This window comes from Pipistrellus kuhlii, unplaced genomic scaffold, assembly GCF_014108245.1.
Source record: "Pipistrellus kuhlii isolate mPipKuh1 unplaced genomic scaffold, mPipKuh1.p scaffold_m20_p_7, whole genome shotgun sequence".
NCBI lineage: Eukaryota > Metazoa > Chordata > Mammalia > Chiroptera > Vespertilionidae > Pipistrellus > Pipistrellus kuhlii.
In genome coordinates, this window is record NW_023425573.1 from 67,507,102 (window position 1) to 67,529,875 (window position 22,774).

Consider the following 22,774-nt stretch of genomic DNA (forward strand, 5'->3'; position numbering starts at 1 on the left):
CACATACTTACACTGTAAACTTACTTTTACTCCACCCCGTATGTGTGCAAAGAACCAAAATTGGTGGGATATGGGGTTTTCTCCTTTTTAAAAATTGTCTTTAAAAACTGTTATAGTATTTTATACATAAAAGAAAGAAATGAGACTTACAGATAGACTTCGTTACATTTGAATTACCCACTGCTTTGTTATCTCTCATGTAATTAAGTTGTTTATTTTTTCTTAAAGGCAATTATATGGAATGAACAAGATGAATAAAAATAAATTGATTCATGATTTGCTGGAAATAGTTTCAAGAGGTGATGTGGAACACATCTGTGACCATATTACTAAAGTCCATTCCATTCTTGGAAACCTTGATTTTCAGCATCCAAAGACTGGGAATACACCTCTCATTACTGCAGCAGAAGAAAATCTAACAGAGGTAATGTGTGGTGATACTCTTCTAACTAAGGATTCCAAGAGGAGATGTTTGGGAAGAGCATTATCACCCAACTCCATGAAAGAATGTCTGAAGGCAGAAAGCAGGAGGTGGGGGATGGATGTGGGGAGAAAGAGTGAGGGGCAACTGGAAGGAGAACTGAGGGAACCTACATAATCTAGACAGTTACCATCTTAATTTCTTCCCCTACTCAGTCAACAGAATACTAGACTTCATGTTGGATACCAAGTTGAATCAAATGCAGATGTCACCTTTGAAGAGCTTACGGTCCAGTGGGACCACATAATGGGGCCTAAGTTTTTTCCTCCTTTCCACTCCCTACTCTCAGCTTCATCAGACCTAGAAAAGTGTACTCTATTCTAACAAATGCATATAATCTGGAAAGTAGGGAGAAAGGAGTAAATAAATAACAGTAAGATGGACAAGGACACAAGATTGTCCTTTTTATTCTAGTTTTATATCCATCGAGTGTCTCACCCATCTAGGTGCTTATTAAATGGATAAACTAATGATTAAATAATCCATTTGGGTCTTATTGATCATTTATACCATTGTGTGTGGGAACTTATAAGACTCTTTTTAAGAATGCAGTTGAGGGTGAGGGTATGTACTGGGAGGTGGGGTGGCTGGGGAGTGGGGTGAAGAGGTCAATGGGGGGAAAAGGACACTTATATAATACTTTAAACAATAAAGAATTTAAATTTTAAAAAAAGAATGCAGGTGATCTCTGGCAGGGTGGCTTAGTTGGTTAAAGCGTTATCCCATACACCAAAAAGTTGAGGGTTCAATCCCAGCTAGGGCACATACCTAGGTTTTGTGTTCGATCCCTGATTGAGAGGCAACCAATTGATGTTTCTTCTCTCTCTCAAAATTAATAAAAAATTATCCTCATATAAGGCTTAAAAAATGCTGGTGACAGTGAGAACAATATGAGCACTTGAAATTGGAGATTGTCAGCAAGAAGGGAGCTATAAGGGGAATAGAAAAGGGCTTAGCATGGGAAAACTACAGCGAAAAAGACAAATTTCACTCAACTGCACAGGATGGCACCTCTACAAGTTCTTGGGAATCTAAATGCAAATCCTTAACCCTGCTGGGCACTTCAGTTAGCCTCTCTCTTGATTAATTCTTAGCTTTTCCCCCTCTTTTGATTCTTTTCCATTAATACCTTTTAAACAAATTCTTAAATGTTATGTATGCTTTTTAAAAAGAAGCATGTGGCCCTAGCTGGTTTGGCTCAGTGGATAGAACATTGGCCTGCAAGCTGAAAGGTCCCAGGTTCAATTCTGGTCGAGGGTACATGCTCGGGTTGTGGGCTCCATCCCCAATGGGGGACTTGCAGGAGGCAGCCGATCACCATGATTTTCTCTCATCATGGTTGTTTCTATCTCTCTCTCCCTCTTCTTTCCTCTCTGAATCAATTAAAGTGTGTGTGTGTGTGTATATATATATATATATATATATATATATATATATATATATAATATGTGTGAACAACTTAAAGAAAAATGAGACCAGTGTCCATATACCCACCAGCCAAGTCAAAAATCAGAACATAGCCATGCGTCAAAAGCCTTTTATCTGCTCCTCCTGAATTGCATTCCCCATTCTTTATAATCATTATCTTGAATTTTGGGTTAATCATTTCCTTAGTTTTGTTACTTTTGCACATAATCCTAAATAATTCGCTGTTTACTTTTCCTGTTTTTGAATTTTATAAGAACAAACCTGCACAGCATGTGTCTCTATAACTTACTTCTGTTCATTATTATGTTTTTTGAGATTCACCCACTTCAACACATGTAGCTGTGGTTTTTCATTTTTATTGCTATTTAGTATTCCATTTATGCACAACTTGTCTATCTCACTTTGATGGACAGGTGGGCAGTTTCTATATTTCGATTGTTGCAAACAGTGATGCTCTTTCCCATTAGCATTTAATATACTGAGATATCTCCCTTCTGATGACACATAAATTAACAAACACCTTCACTGAGCTCACATCCTTCTCCGACCACTTTCATTCCTCTTTCAGGCCTCTTCAGATTAGCCTGATGCAATTTATTGGGTTCTTGGCATAAAAAAAACACACACATGGTCAGAAACAATAGCATTTGCCAGAGTATTATCAGTTTTATGTCAGTTACCCAATTCCCACAGGATGATTGGAAGGGAACCAATCTGTGACCTCTGCTCAAACAGTGAATTGTATTGCAGGAGAGGAACCCTAAATTTATGGAAGCCATATCTTTTATAATGGACATTCAGCAAACCTTCTCTTTGCTCCAGAAGGAGATACTATCTCTAGCCAAGGTTATTCACTGTACAAACACTACATGAATAAGCTTGAAAAGAAAGTCTGGTATACTAATCTACCAACAGAGACTGGGCCCAAATCCAGCAAGTTGTCTCATACAACATCTAAGGAAAGCTACTACATAGGTCCCTAAGCAGCAGAATGAGGCCACACTGAGGCTAGCCTCAACCATGCCTGATGCACAAAGTTCGTGCAAAGGGCTCAGCCCCCACCCTCTTGGCCTCCTCCACCGAAGCGGCTGCCTCTGCCTCAGTCCCTACCACTGTGGCTTTGTCCAGAAGGACATTCAGAAGGACATCCTGTCTAATTGCATATTATCGATATGTTTTTATTGTTATAGATTGTAATAGCTAGCATTTGCTTCAGTTCCCTGAGCCCCAATTTCCATAGAGCAACATAGAGAGGTGATACATATACATACAGAGGATTGGATTATAAGAGAGGAACGCTGAACTTGGGAAACCTGAATCTTTTATATTAGCCGATAAGTAAGTCTTCCCAGTGCTCCAGAGGGAGACACTGTCTGTCTTCCAAAGTTGCTCACTCTACAACTATCTTTAAAAACGAAGTCTAAAACAAAGGTGGTTAATGCCTCTGCCATTTCCCTTGTTCCTCACCATCATATCTCCATGATCTCTTTGGTCTCCCAACTTCCACTCTTCCCTACATCAATCCATTTCAGCAGCCAGAGTGATTTTAAAAATTACTTATCTGATCATGTTATTTCTCTGCTCAAAATTTCTACTGGCTCCTCACTTCCCTGAAGATTTTAACATTAATTGCCAAAAAGGGGTTGGTAAGGCCTTTCAATTTAGCTACTGATGACTTCATCATATCTCCTACTCCTGCTTCCCCATTCTTGAGATCCAGCCATACATTCCTCCTTCCAGAGCTTTGAATGTTCTTTGTCTTCTTGTCCACTGAGTTAGTTTGGGCTCCCATAACAAACATACCATAGGCTTGGGGACTCAAACAACAGATATGTATTTCCTCATAGTTCTGAAAGTTGGGAAGTCAAAGATCAAGGTTCTGGCTGATTCAGTGTCTGATGGGAACTCTCTTCTTGGCTTGGCAGAAGGAGACACAGAGAGAAGGAGAGAGAGGGAGCAGGAGGGAGAGACAAGCAAAGAGAGAGAGATAATGTCTCTTCTTACAAGGACATTAATCTATCAGATCAGGGTCTTATTCTTATAATCTTATTTAACCTTAATTATTAGAGTTCCTCTCTCCAAATACAATCACATTGCTTGTTAGGGCTTCAACATATGGATTTTTAAGAGAGAATTCTGTCCATAGCATTCACAATACTTTGTTCATACTATATCCTTTGCTTGAAACAATCTTTCCCAGCAGTCTTTGCCTAGTTAACTGAGTCTGATTCCACAGTTCTCAACTTAGACATCACTTTCTCCAGAAAGTCTTCCCAGCCCTTCTAAGACAGCTGAATAGTTTCTTCTATGAGCCCACTCAGCTTTCTGTATTTATCCTATCATTGCATATATCACACTGTGTCGCAATTGCCTTTTTATCTGTCTCTGTTCCTCACTATATTGTAAATGCCTTAAAGGCTGATCATCTGTTTTGTTCATTGTTGGGGTCTCAGCACCAAGAACAGCTCTTTACACATGCACTAATCACTCAGACCATATTTGTTGAATAAATTAAGCCTCCATCATTTTAAACAGAGTTCATTCTTTCCCTAGAAATACTTGTAACATTCAATAATCTATAATCCTGAGTTTTTGGGTTTGATATTCTAAACCAGTGTTTTTCAACCTTTTTTGGGCAAAGGCACACTTGTTTCATGAAAAAAATCACGAGGCACACCACCATTAGAAAATGTTAAAAAATTTAACTCTGTGCCTATATTGACTATATATAAAGTAATTCTCTTGAATAGGAATCAAATAAACACAAAGAAAGTATTTTATAATTACTTTATTATGAAATATTAAGTAAACAAAATAGTGAAAAATTATAAAATTCTTGTCTTGTCTTGTCTGCACCTACGGCACACCAGGCAACGCTGTTCTAAACTACAGATGATACTAATAGGAGTTGAATGTGTTATGTGAATTTAACATGAAATACTCACAGACCACCAGTTTAAAAAAACTATAGTATCCTCACACCACCCACATCATGGAGATTTTTTAAAAAAATGCAAATAGCAATCACCTGCTTCCAAGTCAATTCTTTATTCTTACACCCCTTTTAATCTCCTTTCCTATATCATGAATCGAAGCCATGTATATCTAAGTAAGTTTCCCACTCAGCCCTGAAAACACCATTGGTACTCAAAAATGTGAAATAAGATTGTTGTGGTATTGCAGGTTGTTGAGTTTCTTCTGGAAAGGGGAGCAGATATCACCCTTTGCAATTATGACAATCGAACTGCAGTCCATGTGGCTAATTGTGACATCCAAAGACAGCTCTTGGCCACCATTGGAATCCAGGCTCCCCAAATGCAACTTCTGCGAAGTTCATGGCAAGGTGATCTTGAACAACTTCAGCAATTGTTGGTCAGTCAAATCTAGGTTAACTTCTACCTTTGGGTGGGGGGTGGGTGGTAAGAAGGGCACAGACTACATATGACTTCTTTTAAAGAAAAATAACTTCTTTTCAAAAGAAAATGTTCCAAGACATTTCAGGCAGGAAATATGAGAAAGAAACAGAATCAAACAGGACACTGGGGTGGAAAAACAAGACAATAAAAGAACAAAGCAGCAGCTTTTGTTCCTTCCTATAGCTGGAAGCTAGAAGTCGGCAGCACCCGGGGAAATGATGCCCTCCCAGGGTGCCCGTGGAGAGCCACTGTCAGCTTGCTCAGAGGTATTCCCTAGACATCGGTGCCATTTATGCAGCTGCTGTTTAGATCTCTCTGGACTAGTTGCAGTTATTAGCTTTACCTTGAAAAGGGAACCAGAGAGCCGGTGCTTTGCATAATATTTAGCTGTGACTAAAGGAGTTAAGCGAATACATTTTTTAAGTGTTTTCATCTTAGGGTATTGATCTTCTTGTTTAGTTTTTCTAACCATTGATATTCTTTCCCAATAAAGATTGCAAAACCATATGCATAACCAAGGACACTAATTATTGGTGGCCACTGCTTACTCTTGGCATTTACCCTCAGAGATGCTGTCAGATCACATGACCTTCTCACTGAAAGAAAATCAATGGCTGCTAGGAAACCAGTTTCTTCTATTCCCTTATGGTAGAGACACAAATAGATAAAGGAAAAGTGAACAATATTATTGTCACCCAGAGTTCAAGAAAACATACAACAAAATCCAAAGGACTCTACATTTTTTGTTGTATTAAATGATCATCTAAAATCGCCATATGTCATGAATTCTGGCTTAGAATTTTGTTTGAAAGACAGTAGATTTTATTGTATTGGTATTTGCAACATACACATAATTGTAATCCAATGTCTGTTTACTTGATCATGTTTTTCACCCCTAAAGATTGGCAGCCGAGTTTTAAGAAACTAATGTCTATAACTGGACCCCAGAGCCTAATCCTACAGATTCTGAATTAATGTGTGTTGTAAGACTACAAAATTAATGTGCTGTTGTAAGGTTCGAAATGTTCATGTTGGTCCTAGCTAATAATAAACATCGATAGAAGAGGTGCTTTCTTTTCAGAGACCGAAGGAAAAAAAAGTTAACTAATTAATTCCCAGAACACCACTCTGAGGTAATAGCATTATCTCTAGTTTGTCCCTAGAGAAACTGAGGTAGAGATACTATGTTCATACGGCATAAAGTGAAATGGAGGTGAAAATTAAGGAGTTACTTTGGTCTATGAAATAGACAATTTTGATAATTTGGCTTTCCAGTAGCTTTTCAGTTTTGAGTTATTCAAATTAAAATTTTAATTAATTTAAAACAACAATTAACTTCTATATATCTCATTTGATTATATAAGTACAGTTAAATTGGTGGCCTTACTATTGTAACTCAGTCATCATTCCACAAACATTTATTGAGCATGTGTCTGACACTCTGCTCTCCGATCACCAAAACAACCCTGCAGGGAACACGCTATTATTCCTGCGTTATAGCTGAGGACTGTGAAGGCCAGTGAGGAGGGTTGCCAGGTTTTGCAAAAAAAAAAAAAAAAAAAAATAGAGGACAGTCAGTTAAATTTGAATTTTAGAAAAATATCACCCCCCATTTTTTTTTTTTTTTTTTTGGTATAATTATGTCCTGGATGAAAATTATTCATTGTGTAACTGGTGGCATCCCTTATTTTATCAGGGTAATTTAATCACTTTTTAACAGAGTGTCCTTGATATATCTCTATCAGGGAGGTTAACCAACTTATAATAGAAAGCTAAAATTCACCCCCCATGTCTGTCTGCCTCTCAGGCCTGTGTTCTTTCAATTCATCGGCTCCCTCCCAATATACTTATTGAGAAAGAAGGTATTGAAGTCAAAATAAGAATTTGGCCAAGCAATGAAAATGCAAAGATTAGAATAAATAGACATTCAGAAAAGCATAACGTAAATAACGCTTCACGTTTTTAAAGGCATCTGAAGAGTTCCTGGATGTAAATTTCCCAAACCAGCATGGCCTGACCCCTCTGATGCTGGCTGTGAGAGACGTGGACCTGTTTGAGAGTCTTGAGATGTCAGCCGTCTACAGACCTGCGGAGGTTCTGGCTGAGCTCCTCAGGCACCGCGCGTGAGTAGGAGGGGACACAAAAGGGACTTGATAGTTGCAAAGTGATGCACAGATGCTAGATGTTGCTATCTGTTATTTTTATTACATTGGTCCTTTGTTTTGTTTATTAAATATTCTTTTTTTATCTACCTTCAGGATACCCAACTACCAGGTCATTAGGGCATCCTGAGGTGTTGCATTTTGATGTTTTTATAAGAAAGCTTTTAAAGCATAAGACACATTTTTTTGAACACCCACAGCTAGTTAGAATAATTAATTTATCTAATCAAAATAGCAAGATTTTTTTTGGCACCAATTGGGATTAGAGTTGGAAAGGAAAAATACAACATGCAATTTGGACAGCTGATTGCATTATACTTTGCTATTTGTTAAACATGGTTTAAAATACTTACTCTTTTGGTAGTTAGTGGAAGTGTCAAATAATTCTGTAGTATGTAGCTCCCTACCCTCAAGATGTTACTAATTATTTTGGAAAGCATTGTCCATTGTCTAAAGCAATTTATAGTAGTGATTTCCAGTTACCCAGAAATTACTACATGCCAACATGTTCTTTTAGAAGGGGGCAAAGAAAATAAGTCAGAGGTTAACAAAGTCTCTCATGTTAGAATTGGTTTCCTAATGCTGTTTGTTACCTAGATAGCTTGTCATCAAATAAGAACAGATGGCCCAAGCTTTTTCATATGGATTGTGTTATGGAAAAAATAAAGGAAAAGGGGTCTTCAAAAAGAAAAGTATACTTTAGAATGTGAGCTATTTCTAAAATATTAGTATTAGAGGTTGAAGATGGAAGTTTGACGCTACCTCAGAATTTAGTGTTGAGAAACATCTGAGGAGATTGTTAAAAATAGAGGTTACTAGATACCACCCCAGAGAGGGTGTTCAATAGTTCTCTATTGAAGAGGGCCCAGAATACAGGAGATCAAAGGAGAAACACTCTGAAGACAGATGAACAAACTGAGGTCCCTAAAAGTTAGTGCTTGCCATTTATCCAGGTAGTAACAGTTGCCTGACCCTTGATCTTATGCTATTTCTTTTGAATCATAACCTTGGTGGAGAAAAGGCCATAACAGAATACTGTTGTGGATCATAAAACAGTACCCAAAACAAAAGATTCAAATTCAAAGGTATTAGATTGGAGACCATGATCAATTCTCTCCTTGTCCCAGAACATGACTAATGAAGTTTTATCATTGTTTCCGTCACTATGACCTGTTGATAGGGTTCTCATCATTTACGCTCTGGATCTCTCTGAGCTGATGTTAGGATTCAGTACAGCACAGAGAGGATATTAGTGCTGTTGCAAGAAGCCCTAAGATCAGTCAGTTGGGCTTAAAAACCATAGAGCAAAGAAAGAAAAATGAAATGACCACACAGAAAGTGATTTTAGGACAAGATCATTCCACTCAACCAAGAGCATATCAGCTTAATTTTAAAGAGACATTATGTCATTCTACTATTTTGAATGATAAAAGGATTAGGTGTTAGTATTTGAAAAAAAGAGATATCAAGAAGGTAACCAGTTAACTAAAACATTGAAAAGAAAAGGAATCAAGTCAACTATTTGGAATGATAAAACAATGGTTTATCAATACGTTTTTATATTTACTGAATTTATGCATCACTAAAAAATTATGAAAGTTTATGTTCAAAATTTTTCTGCAAATATTATGTTTTATAAAAAAATTGTCACTATCTTATACATTTTGAAGTAATTATTTTACCCCAAAACTATGTAAGATTGCCTTCATTTATTTGATGTCAATATTTTTCATTCCATATTCATTTTCTTTTTTCTTTTTTTAACAGATTTAACTAATAACCTTTTATGTTGATTCTATTTCTCCTAGAGATCCTAAGCTCTGTGATTTTAGTGGAAAATCAGCAATACATTATGTGTCACAAATAAAGAGTTTTAAGAAACAGCAGTTATTCGACATGCTAATGAATTCTATGCCCAAACCAGGTAAATATTCCTAGTCCACTTTCAAATTTCCCCAAATATAAGGGTCCTACTAGAAATCTTTCTTTTTCTACATGCATTTGATGGATCCATTTTAAGAAATCTACCTGACAACTATTTATTGAGCAGTGACTGAAAGCCCATGGCTAGGTTCTCTGAGGGATCCAAAAAGTCTAAGATATGGTCCAAACTTTTGAAAGTGCTCTATATGGTCAGGGACATATCACATAAGTCAAAGAGAAAGAACTTATTGGGAACTTGAAAGGGGAAAGGACTTATGGTGGTTCTTGGATGCTGGTTGAGATATGGTAGAAAAAAAAAAAAGAGGTTAGATATAGATGGGGAAAGATAGTCTTGAGCAAAGACATGGTGACAGCCACAGCAAAAGGTATAATGGGGGGGAGGAGGGGAAATGCTACTGAGCAATACATGATTTTGTGTAACCTGCTTGACTTTATTGTTTAATTGACTTTTTGTTTGAAGCTTCTGGTATACCCAAAACAAGGGTATACCTAAGAGGGTCTTGTGGAAGAGGTGAGACTCAGTCCGGTCCTTGAAAAATGATGGGATTTGATTTTGTGGAGCAGAGGCACCATGCTGTAAGGGTTATCTCAGGACCAAGCAGGAGTCCAGACTAGAAGTTCATGTCAGGGAAAATGAACACATAACATCAGATCCATAAAGAAAGTGTGTCCATTGAGGACCCATTAAATGTAAAGCTAATGATATCTCCCCCTCCCCCCCAATAAAATAGAATTATTAAAGAATTTTGAACCAGAGAATGATGAAAGCCATATTTTAGGAAAATTAACCTGTTCTTTATTGTGTAGAATGGATTCAAAGAAATAGACTCATGGCAGAGAACTCTATTAATAAAGTATGTAGTGACTCTGACTGGTTTGGCTCAGTGGATAGAGCATTGGCCTGTGGACTGAAGGGTCTCAGGTTCAATTCCGGTCAAGGGCATGTACCATGGTTGTGAGCACATCCCCAGTAGGGGGTGTGCAGGAGGCAACTCATTGATGTTTCTAACTCTCTATCCCTCTCCCTTCCTCTCAAAAAAAAAAAAATTCAATAAAATATATTTTTAAAAAAGAAAGTATAAGGTAAAAAGTACTAGGAAAAGAGTCTTTGGGCAAGGTGATATAGTGGTCTGTTAATGTGGTGCATTTAGTAGATATTATGAAAGAAGAATTCACAGAACTTTGTGATGTAAAGTTGATAGTGAAGACACAAAGAAAAAAAGTTGAGTAAGAGTTGAGTCAAACATGCTTTTGAAGGTCCAGTCCTGGGATGTGGGGAGATGGGAATACAATCAACAAACTAGAAGAACACTGGTTTTGTGAGGATACTGAAGGTAAAGTGTTCTAAAAAAAATTGTACTGATGGAACCTGGGCACTTTCAAGTAGCATTTTTCTGTAGGATGGGGCTTCTGGGAAAGGGTGGATTGATATATCAGTCCTGGAGTTCTCTACACAACAGAGATCATAAGGACCTGTGAGTGGACAAGATCATTGAAGGACTGCTGATGGGGAGAAATTGTGGGGTACTGAGGTGAGGAGGTGCCCCCACCGTTAGAGAGTGGTGTGCTCATAGGAGAATTGGGAGAGAGTTGCAAGAGGAATAAATAGAAACAATATCAAATTAGAAAGGAGCTTACAAAGCAGATATGGTAGGAAGTGGGAACTTTCAATGACAGGATAGAGTCAGAAGGTCGATTGCAAAGAGTAAAGAAGGAAAATATGATGAAGAAATAGAGGGTCTGAGTATAGATCACGTGTTCAGTCTTGTTTCAGTTACAAGATAAATAAATGAAAAAGCCATTGGAAGAGGAAGACGTTGTCATCCAAGAGCCCATGCTTATTTAGAGAAGGCATGCTGGCAGGAGAAGGATGAATATAAGAACAGTGCCCCTCAGGAGCTAACGGGGAGTTCACTGATGGGTGTCTGAACCTTGTCAATTTAACATGGCTTCAGTGCTAGATGGGACGTGTGCTCACAGTAGCTAAATGTTTTTCTCTTTGACAACTATTAAGCAAATATAATTTCCAGCCCATTGTTAGCGGTTTCACTTGGCAACTTTGCCTAATTTTAAAAAAACAACAACAAACAAAACTTCATTTATTCTGTGGATTCATGTTTTCCTGTGAAAATTATTCCCTGAAACTTTGTCAGGATCCCAGATTACTATCCTAGAAAAATCTTTGACAAAATGGAACTGATGTTAGAACCAAGTTCTAAATCTTCCTGTGAAATTGAGATGAGTCTTATCAAAACACATTATGTTTCTTTTGGCAGACAGACATGCTGAATCATTGCTTGACATTTGTCACGATACAGAGTCTTCTCCAACCGATATGACAGTTACCCAAAACCAAAATGTTCTCTTGCAAAGTGTCAGCAGCCGTGAGGTAAGATGCTCTCCTAAAGAAACAGCCAGTGAAGAATGGATACTTCATCTCCTGCTTCATTTGTGTTGCTTGACTATCTCATAGCAATTACTACAATTATATTTTAATGTAGTCATAGAGAAATTTAAAGCACAGTAAATGAGACAGTATTCTTGGAGTTTAATCTCAGAGCAGTAATTAGCTAGTGAACTCTTAGTCTCATACATTGAGTGTGTATATGTGTGCACCTAATACCACAAAATATTGTGACATCCACACTAAATCATGAAGTGTGGCTTGTCTTTATGGATGTTAACGTGGAAGAGGAGAAGATCGTGAATCTGATCGTGTCACATTCATCACAGGGTACCACAAAGGCAATGCCTCCTCTTGTCTCTAGCTGTCACCCGCTGCCTGTGATGAAGGACTCCACCAAAGGTTCCTATTACCATAGTAACAATACAAGTAGCTCACATGGTGATCCATAGGAAACTGTGGAATGGTACCCAAGAATTTAAAACAAATTGGTAACAGTGGTTGTCTATGGGGAAGGTGTAGGTGTACTTTACACAGTATCCTTATTCGTACCTTTTGAGTTTTTATAAAAATTAACATAACACAAAGAGTTAAAAATATTACTACTCAGTATTTTATTGATCAGAAAAAATATGTCTACGAAATTGTTTATTTTTAAAAGTTAATGAGGTATGGACTATACTATTTAAAAATAATAATGAGTTTTGGAGTTGGTGGAGTAAACACGTTTCAGTCCCTTTCTCTTTTCAAAAATCATCCCCAAACAACAAAGAAAATGAAAACAGAAAAAAAAATTAACCTTTTATTTTGAAATAATTATAGATTCACAAGAACTTGTAGTACATAGTGGTCTTTTGTGTCCTTCACCAACTTCCCCCAGTGAGAACTATTGTTCTAACTTTAGTGCATTGTCAAAACTAGGAAAATGACATTGACACAATGCAATAAACTAGACTACAGACCTTACTTGGATTTCACTAGTCTTTGCATGCATGCCTTTCTCTTTTTTTCTGTTTGTGTATGTCTGTGTGCAGTGTTCTATGACATTTATTCACCATAATCAAAATATAAAACTGTTTTGTCACAAGTAATTCCCTCTACTACCCTCTTTATAACCAAACACACACACACACACACACACACACACACACACACACACACCTCTTCTGTAACTCCTGGCAACCACTGATCTGTTCTCCATATCTATATATTTTTTTAATTTCAGAAATGTCATATAAATGGAATTATCATATATTTACACTTTTGAGATTGGATTTTTCTATTTAGCTTGATGCATATATGCTGATAGATCCAAGCTGTGTGTGTCAATAGTTTCTTTGGATGACTAAGTAATATTCTGTGATACAGATGTCCCCCAGTTAGCCATTCACCCATTGAAAGACATTTGGGTTGTTTCCAGTTTGGGCCTATTACAAATAAAGCTATGATGAACATTTGTGTACAGATTTTTGTACACACATATGTTTTCATTTCTCTGGGATACATGCCCAGGAGTCCAATTATTAGATCATATATGTTTAACTTTAAAAAACAGACAAACAATTTCCCAGAGTGACTCTCCTATTTTATCTTCCCACCAGCAATAAATCAGGGATCCAGTTTCTTTACAACTTTATCAACATTTGGTACTGTCAGTATTTTTTATCATAACTGTGTGGTGGTATCTCATTGTAGTTTTAATTTGTATTTCCCTAATGACCAATGCTGGACATTTTTTCATGTGTTTCTTTGCCATCAGCATGACTCATCTAAGTCTTTTGTCCATTTTCTAATTGGATTGTTCATTTTCTTATTTTGGGGTTTAAATAATTCTTTACATATTCTAGATATATGATTCACAGATATTTTTCTGCTAGTTGAAAAACTTGGCTTACTTCTTCCATCCTTTTTTTTTTTTTTTTATCCTCACCTGTGGATCTGTTTTTATTGATTTGTAGAGCGTGAGGAAGGGAAAGAGGGAGAGAGAGAAACACTGACATGAAAGAGAACATCAATCAATTGCACCTCTGAGCAGGATGGAACCTGAAATGTAGGTTTGTACCTGACTGGGAGTTGAACTCGCAGCCTTTTGGTGTATGAGCCAATTCTCCAACCAACTGCGCCACCAGCCAGGGCACTTTTTTGCCATTTAAAAATTTTATTTTTCAAGTAGAGTTGATGTACAATATTGTATTTGTTTCAGGTGAACAACCCAGTGATTAGACATTATTATAACTTATGAAGTGATCACCCTGATAAATCTCACACTCATCTGATATCACACACAATTACAATATTACTGACTATGTTGTACTTTACATCCCTGTGACTTTTTAAAAAAATATTTTATTGATTTTTTTTACAGAGAGGAAGGAAGAGAGATAGAGAGTTAGAAACACTGATTAGCTGCCTCCTGCACACCTCCCACTGGGGATGTGCCCTCAACCGAGGTACATGCCCTTGACCAGAATCGAACCTAGGACTTTTCAGTCTGCAGGCTGACTCTTTATCCACTGAGCCAAACCAGTTAGGGCCCCTGTGACATTTTATAACTGGCAATTTGTACATCTAAATCTCCTCTTTTTACCCATCCCCCACAACCATCAAAATGTTCTGTTTCAGGTCTGCTTGTTTGTTATTTGTTTTTTTAGATTCCAATGTAAGTGAAATCAGGTGGTATTTGTCTTTCTCTGTTTGACGTAGATATTTTACTGAGCACATACACTTTAGGTCCATCCATGCTGCTGCAGATGGCAGGATTTTATTTCTTTCTATGGCTGAATCATATTTCATTGTACATATGTATCACTTCATTAGCCATTCATCTGTTGATTGACACTTAGGTTGCTTCTATATCTTGGTTTTTGTAAATAATGCTGCAGTAAACATGGAGATTCATATGTCTTTTTTATTTAGTGTTTTGGGTTTCTTTGAATAAATACCCAGAAGTGTAATTGCTGGGTTCTTTGTTATAGCCTTTGTTTTCAAGTCTCTTTTGTCTGGTATAAGTATTGCTACCCTAGCTACTTCTTTTTCATAAAATATCTTTTCCCACCCCTTTACTTTCAGTCTCTGTGTGTCTTTTGACCTGAAGTGAGTCTCTGTAAAAAGCATATATAATTGGAGATTGTTTTGTAATTTATTCAGCCATCATATGTCTTTTGATTGGAGCAATTAATCCATTTGCATTTTAAGTAATTGCTGGTAGATATGTATTTACTCCATTTTATTATGCATATTTTTTATTGTCAACTCTGATAACAATAAGTCAGTAGATAATGTCTCATTTTGGTTTCTCAAGAGATAGCAAAGTAAATGTTTGCTAGAAATATGGAAGAAAATATCCAAAGAAAAGGGCTGGGAAGGGTGAGTAAGCAAACTGATGACCTTTTTGTTCTAAGTCTCTTACCATTATCTGGCTTTTTAATAATGTCAACCTTAAAAAAAAACCATGTCAAGCTTGATACAAATTAAAATGAACGAAGAAAAACCCACTATGTATATCCATATAACAGAAAATTATGCCTTGGTTAAATTTATATACAGAGTGTGATACTATTTGCATCAAAAAGAAAACCCCAATCCCTGTCCAGTTTTGCTCAATGGACAGAGCGTCGGCCTGTGGATTGAAGGGTCCTGGGTTTGATTCCAGTCGGGGCCATATGCCTGGGTTTTGGGCTGGATCCCCAGTGGGATGTGTGCAGGAGGCAGCCAATTGATGATTTTCTCTCATCATTGATATTTCTATCTCTCTCTCCCTCTCCCTTCCTCTCTCTGAAATGAAGAAAAAAATATTTTTAAAAAACCACAACAATACCATGTGTATGCAGATGTTGTTATGTAAGTAAATGCACAGGAATTTGTATGACTTAGCAAACAGACTGCTAACTAGGTGGGCTGGAAGGGAGGGTGGAATAGGGTGATGGTTAAAGGTTTATAAAAGCAGTTTTCTTAGAATAGAATGTAAAACTTGATGAAAATTAAAAGGATGAGATTAATTTGTTTGCAATGATTAAAAATTAAAATATAGAAATGGTTAAATAAGGATTCCTCTGTGACATGGGATGGGATGAAGTAGAATGAAAACTTTTAATATCACATGAATATCTAACCTTTGTTCATTTATAACTTTTCTAAACAGGTTAGAGTATTTCTTTTTAAAGTTCCTTCAGTACAGTGGTTCTCGAGAGGGAGTGGTTTGTCCCCCAGGGGGTACTGGGCAATGTTTGGAGACATTTTTGATGTCACACCTGGGGTGGAGGTGCTACTGGCATCTAATGGGCAGAGGCCATGGATGTTACTAAATATCTACTATGTACAGGGCAGGTCCCACAGCAGGGAGCTAACCAGCCACAAACGTCAATAGCACTGAGGCTGAGAAAACCTGCTGTGTGGGGGATTTTGTCACAGAATTGAAGGTTGCATTGGTTTTGGTTACTAACATAATATACCCTGTTTCCCCAAAAATAAGACAGTGTCTTATATTAATTTTTGTTCCCAAAGATGCACTAAGTCTTATTTTCAGGGGATGTCTTATTTTTCCATGAAGAAGAATACAGTACACACTTATTGTTCAATGAAAATAAAGGAAATTTATTACGATAGTACGGTAGTTGTCAACACAAACCAGACAAACTGTGAATCCTACAGTATCAAGAATTTACTCATTTATTCAATGACAATCATGTCATCATCTTCTGGAACATCATCATAACAATCTAATTCCTGAATTTCCTGGTGAATTTCTTGTGACTCCATTTCTTTCAGAATCAGTGGACCAAATCTCTCATGTTTAGCCTAAGGAGGGGGCCTTATTTTCAGGGGATGTCTTATATTTCACTCAGAAGGAAACCTGTAAGTAGGTCTTATTTTCAGAGGATATCTTATTTTCAGGGAAATACAGTAGTACGTAATTGAAATAAAATGTTAGGGTCACCCAAGGAGGAACGCTCGAGGTCAAAGTGGTAAGGGGTTATAAATCTATTAGGTCATCTGCATACCAAGATGGGCTGAGCCCCCAAATGGCACCAGTCCCCAAAGATGGGGAGTCAGAGGTTTCTAAAGGACTCTGGGCGGGCTTTTCTGGGAGGAGAATTCTCTGTGCAGATTTGGACTCTGGGAAACTCCTGAAGGGAGAGATAATGGCCTTAGCAAGTGGAATGTGGTCTAAGCAAGTGGAATACCCCTTGTGAAGTGGCCTAAAGGTCAGTTCTTGGGGAGGGGTACCAATTCAATTATTTGATCAGAACTAATATAAAATACCTAGAGACCAATCTTGAAAATGTCATAGATTAGAAATTGATAAACAAAACAGATTTACTTTTAGTTAAAAATATTTTTATTGATTCCAAAGAGGAAAGGAGAGGGAGAGAGAGAGAGAAACATCAATGAAGAGAATCTTTGATTAGCTGCCTCCTGCACGCCCCCTGCAGGGGATCCAGCCTGCAACCTGGGCATTTGCCCTGACGGGGAATTGAATCATGTCCTTTGGTTCCTAGGCTGACACTCAGCCAACTGAGCCATGCTGGTTGGGCTACTTTTACTTTTTTATGGTATATTTAAGCAATTTTCTTTTTGAAAAGGCAAAAAAATCCCTTCATGCTATTACCTTTTTTGTGTGAAACTTTAAAATGTTTATTGAACTTTCTTTCTATATTTTTTCTTATTATGATTAAAGTAACTCTGAACTCATTTCTGAGAAACCGACTCTTTCACTGTTGAACTTGCCTTTTCTTCCCTAGCGCTTTCGCTAGGGCTTCAATTGCAAAACCGAAAGTCATCCTTCCCTTCTTTTCTTTGAGTGAAAGCTCTCTTTTCCTTTCGGCTGTCTGCCGAGGTCTTTATAATTGACAAACAGAAGCAGCTGCCTTGCTTGTAGGCTCACTCCTTAGGCTCTTTACAGACTCTCTCAATCTTTTTCATCTAAGAAGAATCTTCTTTCCAAATTTAATTATGGATGATTTCTATGCCTTTTTCTCTCCTGTGGGTTTAGCATTCTGCTGTTTGTGGATGAGAATGTCCTATGTGTAGCCTGTGCGGCCTCTTGCATTGTTGTCAATGGTTCATGAAATCCATTTGTGTCTGGGATGTGCTAGTCTAACATTTTCTCTCCTCACCTCACAACTGAATGCCATCACTTCAGTTCTCTTCTTTGTGGCACCTGCGCACATCCTAAGCCTTTCAGATTTAGCATTCTGAAAGGAAATAGAAAATTCTGAGCTCTTTCTGCAGGAATCTTTGCTTCCATGAAAGCCTTCAAAGTAGGCATCATTCTCTACATCCCTTTTGTTTGCAATGCTTATGGTTTCTCAGCTTATTTTTAAAAAGACATTTTTATCAGGCACTTGTAGGTAGCACATCTTTTATTCTTTCCAGTGCAAAACTTATAAATTAGGTTTGAGTATCCTTTTAAAAAATGTTTTTGCTCACTGTTATTTTTATCTTCTTTCTGGTTTTTGTTGAGATTCTTTGTTTTGAACATTTCACGGTAGCAAGAAAGCAGAGTTGTTAAGAGGTCTGGATCAGACTTCTGAGTCTAGGTGTGATTCCTGGCAATACCACTGGCTAGCTATGTGACCTGGAGTAAGTAACTTAACTTCTCTGAGGCTCATTTAGAAAGAAGAAAATAGTTCCTGCCGTTAGAGTTGCGAGGATTAAATTAGTTCATATGTGTAGGTGCATAGAACATTGTCTGGCCCTACATATGTAAATGCTAGTCATTGTTACGAATTTTGTAAGTAGGTGTTCCCACACTCTGCATCTTCCAGCTTTTCCTCAAGGACCAACTATTGATGAACTGAGCAGATGAGGCTGATCACAGCCCATTAATCAACACAGAAACCTGGCGTGAGAACCAGGTGTATTTTTAACACTTCCAAATGTTAAAAATGTGCTATTTTCCAAAGGTTAGCACAAAAATTTCATTGAATCATTGTCATTATGTGAAATGGTAGGAAAATATTTTGAGGTCTTATAGTGTTGTAGAGTAAGGATCTGAACAAAAATTATATATACTAAAACAATTCAGTGGTCAATAAACATCTGAAACTATCTCCAACTTTTCTACTAATCAAAGTATGCACATTCGAACAATACTAAGATAACCGATTCTACATATTGCATCACTACAAATGAAAAGTGATGATACTTGATAAGAAAGAAGATGGAATGCAGCACACTCATGCACAGCTGGTGAAGTGTAAACTTTACTTTTAAAACTGTATGTGTAAAAAAAAAATCTTAAAAATTTTCATACTCTTTGGATCAATAATTCCATATCTAGGAATCTACTCTAAAGAAATAATGCAAAATTAGGGCATTAATTGCACAGGTGTTCCCAGCACTGTATGTAATACGTAAGAAGAATTAAAAACTGCCTACTAAGCATATAGTGCTAATGTTATAAGATTCATGGGCTGTTATGACCCCTATAGGTATTTTTTTGATGAAAAGAAAATTTAAATTCCATTAAAATGACATTTGCTTAGTAAATTGCTGTGTATTTCATGCTTATCTTAAAATATTAAATTATAGGATGCAGCTATATACTTAAATTCTTAGAAAAAGACAAAGGAAATATAATTAAATTGATGTTTTCAAATGTCAATAACAGTTGTTAACAACGTTTGCTTTTTATTTGTAGGATTATAGGTGATTTTTCTTCTGCTTTTAAAAAAAGGCTATTGTGTATTCCCATATATTCTAAAAAGAGGATCTCCCTCCCCACTTTGTAAACTGGATGGGAGGAAGAAGAAATTTGCCAGGTAGTGGTAGGAATTTTGAAATGCAGAGAAGCATGAGCAGTGAAATTGACGATAGTCTAGGATCAGGGGGAACCAGTCCAGGTCTCCCACCTGCCATTGGCATCCAGGGCAGTCTGAGGGGGGTACCTTACCTTTGCCAGGAAGTAGAAAGTACTTTTAAAAGCATGACTTGCTGCATAAAAGTAAGGTATGGCAACTAAAATATTATGGTTGAATAGCTAAAATATTGTTAGTGGCAGTATAAATAAGGGTTTTACTTTCATTATTTTCTATGATAATGAAAATGAGCAAAGTGAGAAAACATAAAGGCTCCCTGGGCAAGTAATGAATGGCAGAGTGTTGCGATACTCTGCCTGTCTGTCCATCAGACACCCGCCCGCGGAGCAAAGCCTTTTCATCCAACAGTTTCTTTAGACAGCTGGTCACCCAGATCAGAGAAGCCAGGGGCTCATGATCATAGCCAGCTTGTGATGGGCTATTGTAACCACTACCTGCATCTGTCACTGTTCTAGGCATTCAAAAGGGCAAAATCACCAGCAGCAACTTCTATGAGGGAACCTACCCATATCAGTGAATTCCAACAAGAAAGTATTTCTTCTTTAGAGAGTTTGGAGAACTTTTTATAAGTCAAGTTGATTCTCAAACATGTTTTTCAGCATAATGATTATGTCCTAGAGCAGTGGTTCTCAACCTTTCTAATGCCACGACCCTTTTAAAAATTATATATATATATATATATATATATATATATATATATATATATATATATATATATATATTATTGATTTTTTTACTGAGAAGAAGAGAGAGGGATAGAGAACTGGAAACATCGATGAGAGAAAAACATCAACCAGCTGCCTCCTGCACACCCTCTACTGGGAATGTGCCCGCAACCAATTACATGCCCTTGACCAGAATCAAACCTGGGAACTTTCAGTCCGTAGACCAACGCTCTATTCATTGAGCCAAACTGGTTTTGGCAATGCCACGACCCTTTAATACAGTTCCTCTTGTTGTGGTGACCCTCAACCATAAAATTATTTTCATTGCTACTTCATAACTGTAATTTTGCTACTGTTAATGAATTGTAATGTAAATATCTGTGTTTTCCAATGGTCTTTGGAGACCCTGCTAGCGGTTCTCAACCTGTTCAAAATTATAGTTATGAAGTAGCAACGAAATAATTTTATGGTTGGGGGTCACGACAACATGAGGAACTGTATTAAAGGGCTGAGGCATTAGAAAGATTGAGAACCACTGCCCTAGAGGGTAAAACAAAGTGATGCCATGATTGGATCAGAAAGCTGGCAGAGTGAAATCAGTCCTTTGGCAGCTTCCATATGGGGCAGGGATTTCCATTCTCCGCATTTGTAAGCATTGCCCCAATGAGGCAGACGGAAAAGACCATGTTCCTTTGGGGTTGCTCACTGTGACTGTGGCCAAAGGACTCTTTCCAGTTACCCACCCAGAGGGAATTTGTAGCAGCGTAGAAGCCTGGATAAAATATTGAGTTTCTATGTGTCTCTGTGTTTTCAACTTTGATCTTCATTTTTTATTATGTAATTCATCACATCCATGTCTGTCTGAGCCTGGTGCTCTTGGGGCAGACACTTTCTCATTATTTTAGTCCTAAATACTTCATTTAAAAGGAGCCTGCAGTGTGAAACTTTAGCCTAGAAAAGTCAACATTCACTCTGCCAAAAAAGAAAGAAAGAAAGAAAGAAAGAAAGAAAGAAAGAAAGAAAGAAAGAAAGAAAGAAAGAAGGGAGGGAGGGAGGGAGGGAGGGAGGGAGGGAGGGAGGGAGGAAGGAAAGAAAGAAAGAAAGAAAGAAAGAAAGAAAGAAAGAAAGAAAGAAAGAAAGAAAGAAAGAAAGAAAGAAAGACACTGAATAACTGAGTTCCTATTTTATATTTCAGGAATTTGACCAAGATGATGACTGCAGCCATTCCATACTGGTTAAAGAAGGAGGAGATTCGAGTGGTGATGGACGAGATTGGCAGCCCAGGACAGAAGGTATCTTGGCTTCTGTCCTTGAGGTGTTTACAAAGAGAACGTGGATTATTTAGTTTTCCCCCTAATTTCTGAAGTGCTCAGTGCAGAACTTCAGAAACACAGAAAAGCACAAAGGGAATGAAAAACCACTCATAAGTCTATCCTTTGCCCATGTCCGAATAATGAGTCTTGTCAACTTGCTCTGCCAAAACGGGCATCCCTCTGCACCCCTCTGTGTCCCTTTTCTGTTTTCCTTTTTCTTTAAAAAAAAAATACTTTATTGATTTTTTACAGAGAGGAAGAGAGAAGGATAGAGAGTTGGAAACATCGATGAGAAAGATTCATCCATCAGCTGCCTCTTGTACACTCCCTACTGGGGTTGTGCCTGCAACCAAGGTACATGCCCTTGACGGGAATTGAACCTGGGACCTTTTAGTCTGCAGGCTGATGCTCAGTCCACTGAGCCAAACCGGTTTCAGCTGTCTCTTTTCTTTATTCTACCCCACTTCATCTCAGCTAGCCATTCTCTGGCCCTTTCCTTTAAAAAAAAATATATATTATCTTTCAACACCCACTCCCCACCCCCCACCCCCGCCTCGCCACTGCAACCTTGGCAGTGAGGTTCAGGATCTGAAGGAGGGGTTGACACACAAATGAAAATGCTGTACAAGAAATATGAATTTAGAAGGCATTTGAGGGCCAGGCAGAGACCTCTTTCTTGAAGAGGCACAGGACTTCTCGCCTGGTCCGCTTTTTTATTTACTTCAATACACATTTTCCCTTTAGCAATGCATACAGCAGATCAAAGATAAAGTTTGGTGAACAGTATAAGGATTATCAGGTTAGAAAATTGCCTTGAGCCATTGATTTTCAGCCCTGCTGAATATCAAAGTCCATTGGCCTTCCAATATTTTCTTTTTGCATTAATATGCTAGCTGCTTTAGCCTCCAGCACCCCACCCCCCACCTCATTTCTTTCCTCACAGAATCTTCCATCAGCAACAGGGATCTGTTCCCTTTCAGATATAAGCATGTGTCCATCTGCTGCTGACCCAGAGCTCCTGCCTTGAGTGGAAGTTGGAGGCTGAACAAGGCACTAAAGCTCTCAGTCCCAGTCTTTTATTCTATGAGGCCATAAGTCTGGAATTTTCCAAAACAACGACCCATTCCACATATGGTATCCT

General features: G+C 37.7%; 1 protein-coding gene across 1 annotated transcript in view; it reads left to right on the forward strand.

Annotated features, from left to right (window-relative positions):
• Positions 1-241: 241 nt before the first annotated feature.
• MAP3K19 (mitogen-activated protein kinase kinase kinase 19) overlaps positions 242-22,774 on the forward strand; it is a 42,526-nt gene continuing 19,993 nt past the window's right edge. The window contains exons 1-6 of the mRNA XM_036422108.2: positions 242-424; positions 5,093-5,281; positions 7,294-7,448; positions 9,296-9,411; positions 11,708-11,820; positions 21,516-21,612. Coding sequence (XP_036278001.2) covers positions 242-424; positions 5,093-5,281; positions 7,294-7,448; positions 9,296-9,411; positions 11,708-11,820; positions 21,516-21,612 — 853 coding nt within the window. The remainder of the gene's footprint in view (positions 425-5,092; positions 5,282-7,293; positions 7,449-9,295; positions 9,412-11,707; positions 11,821-21,515; positions 21,613-22,774) is intronic.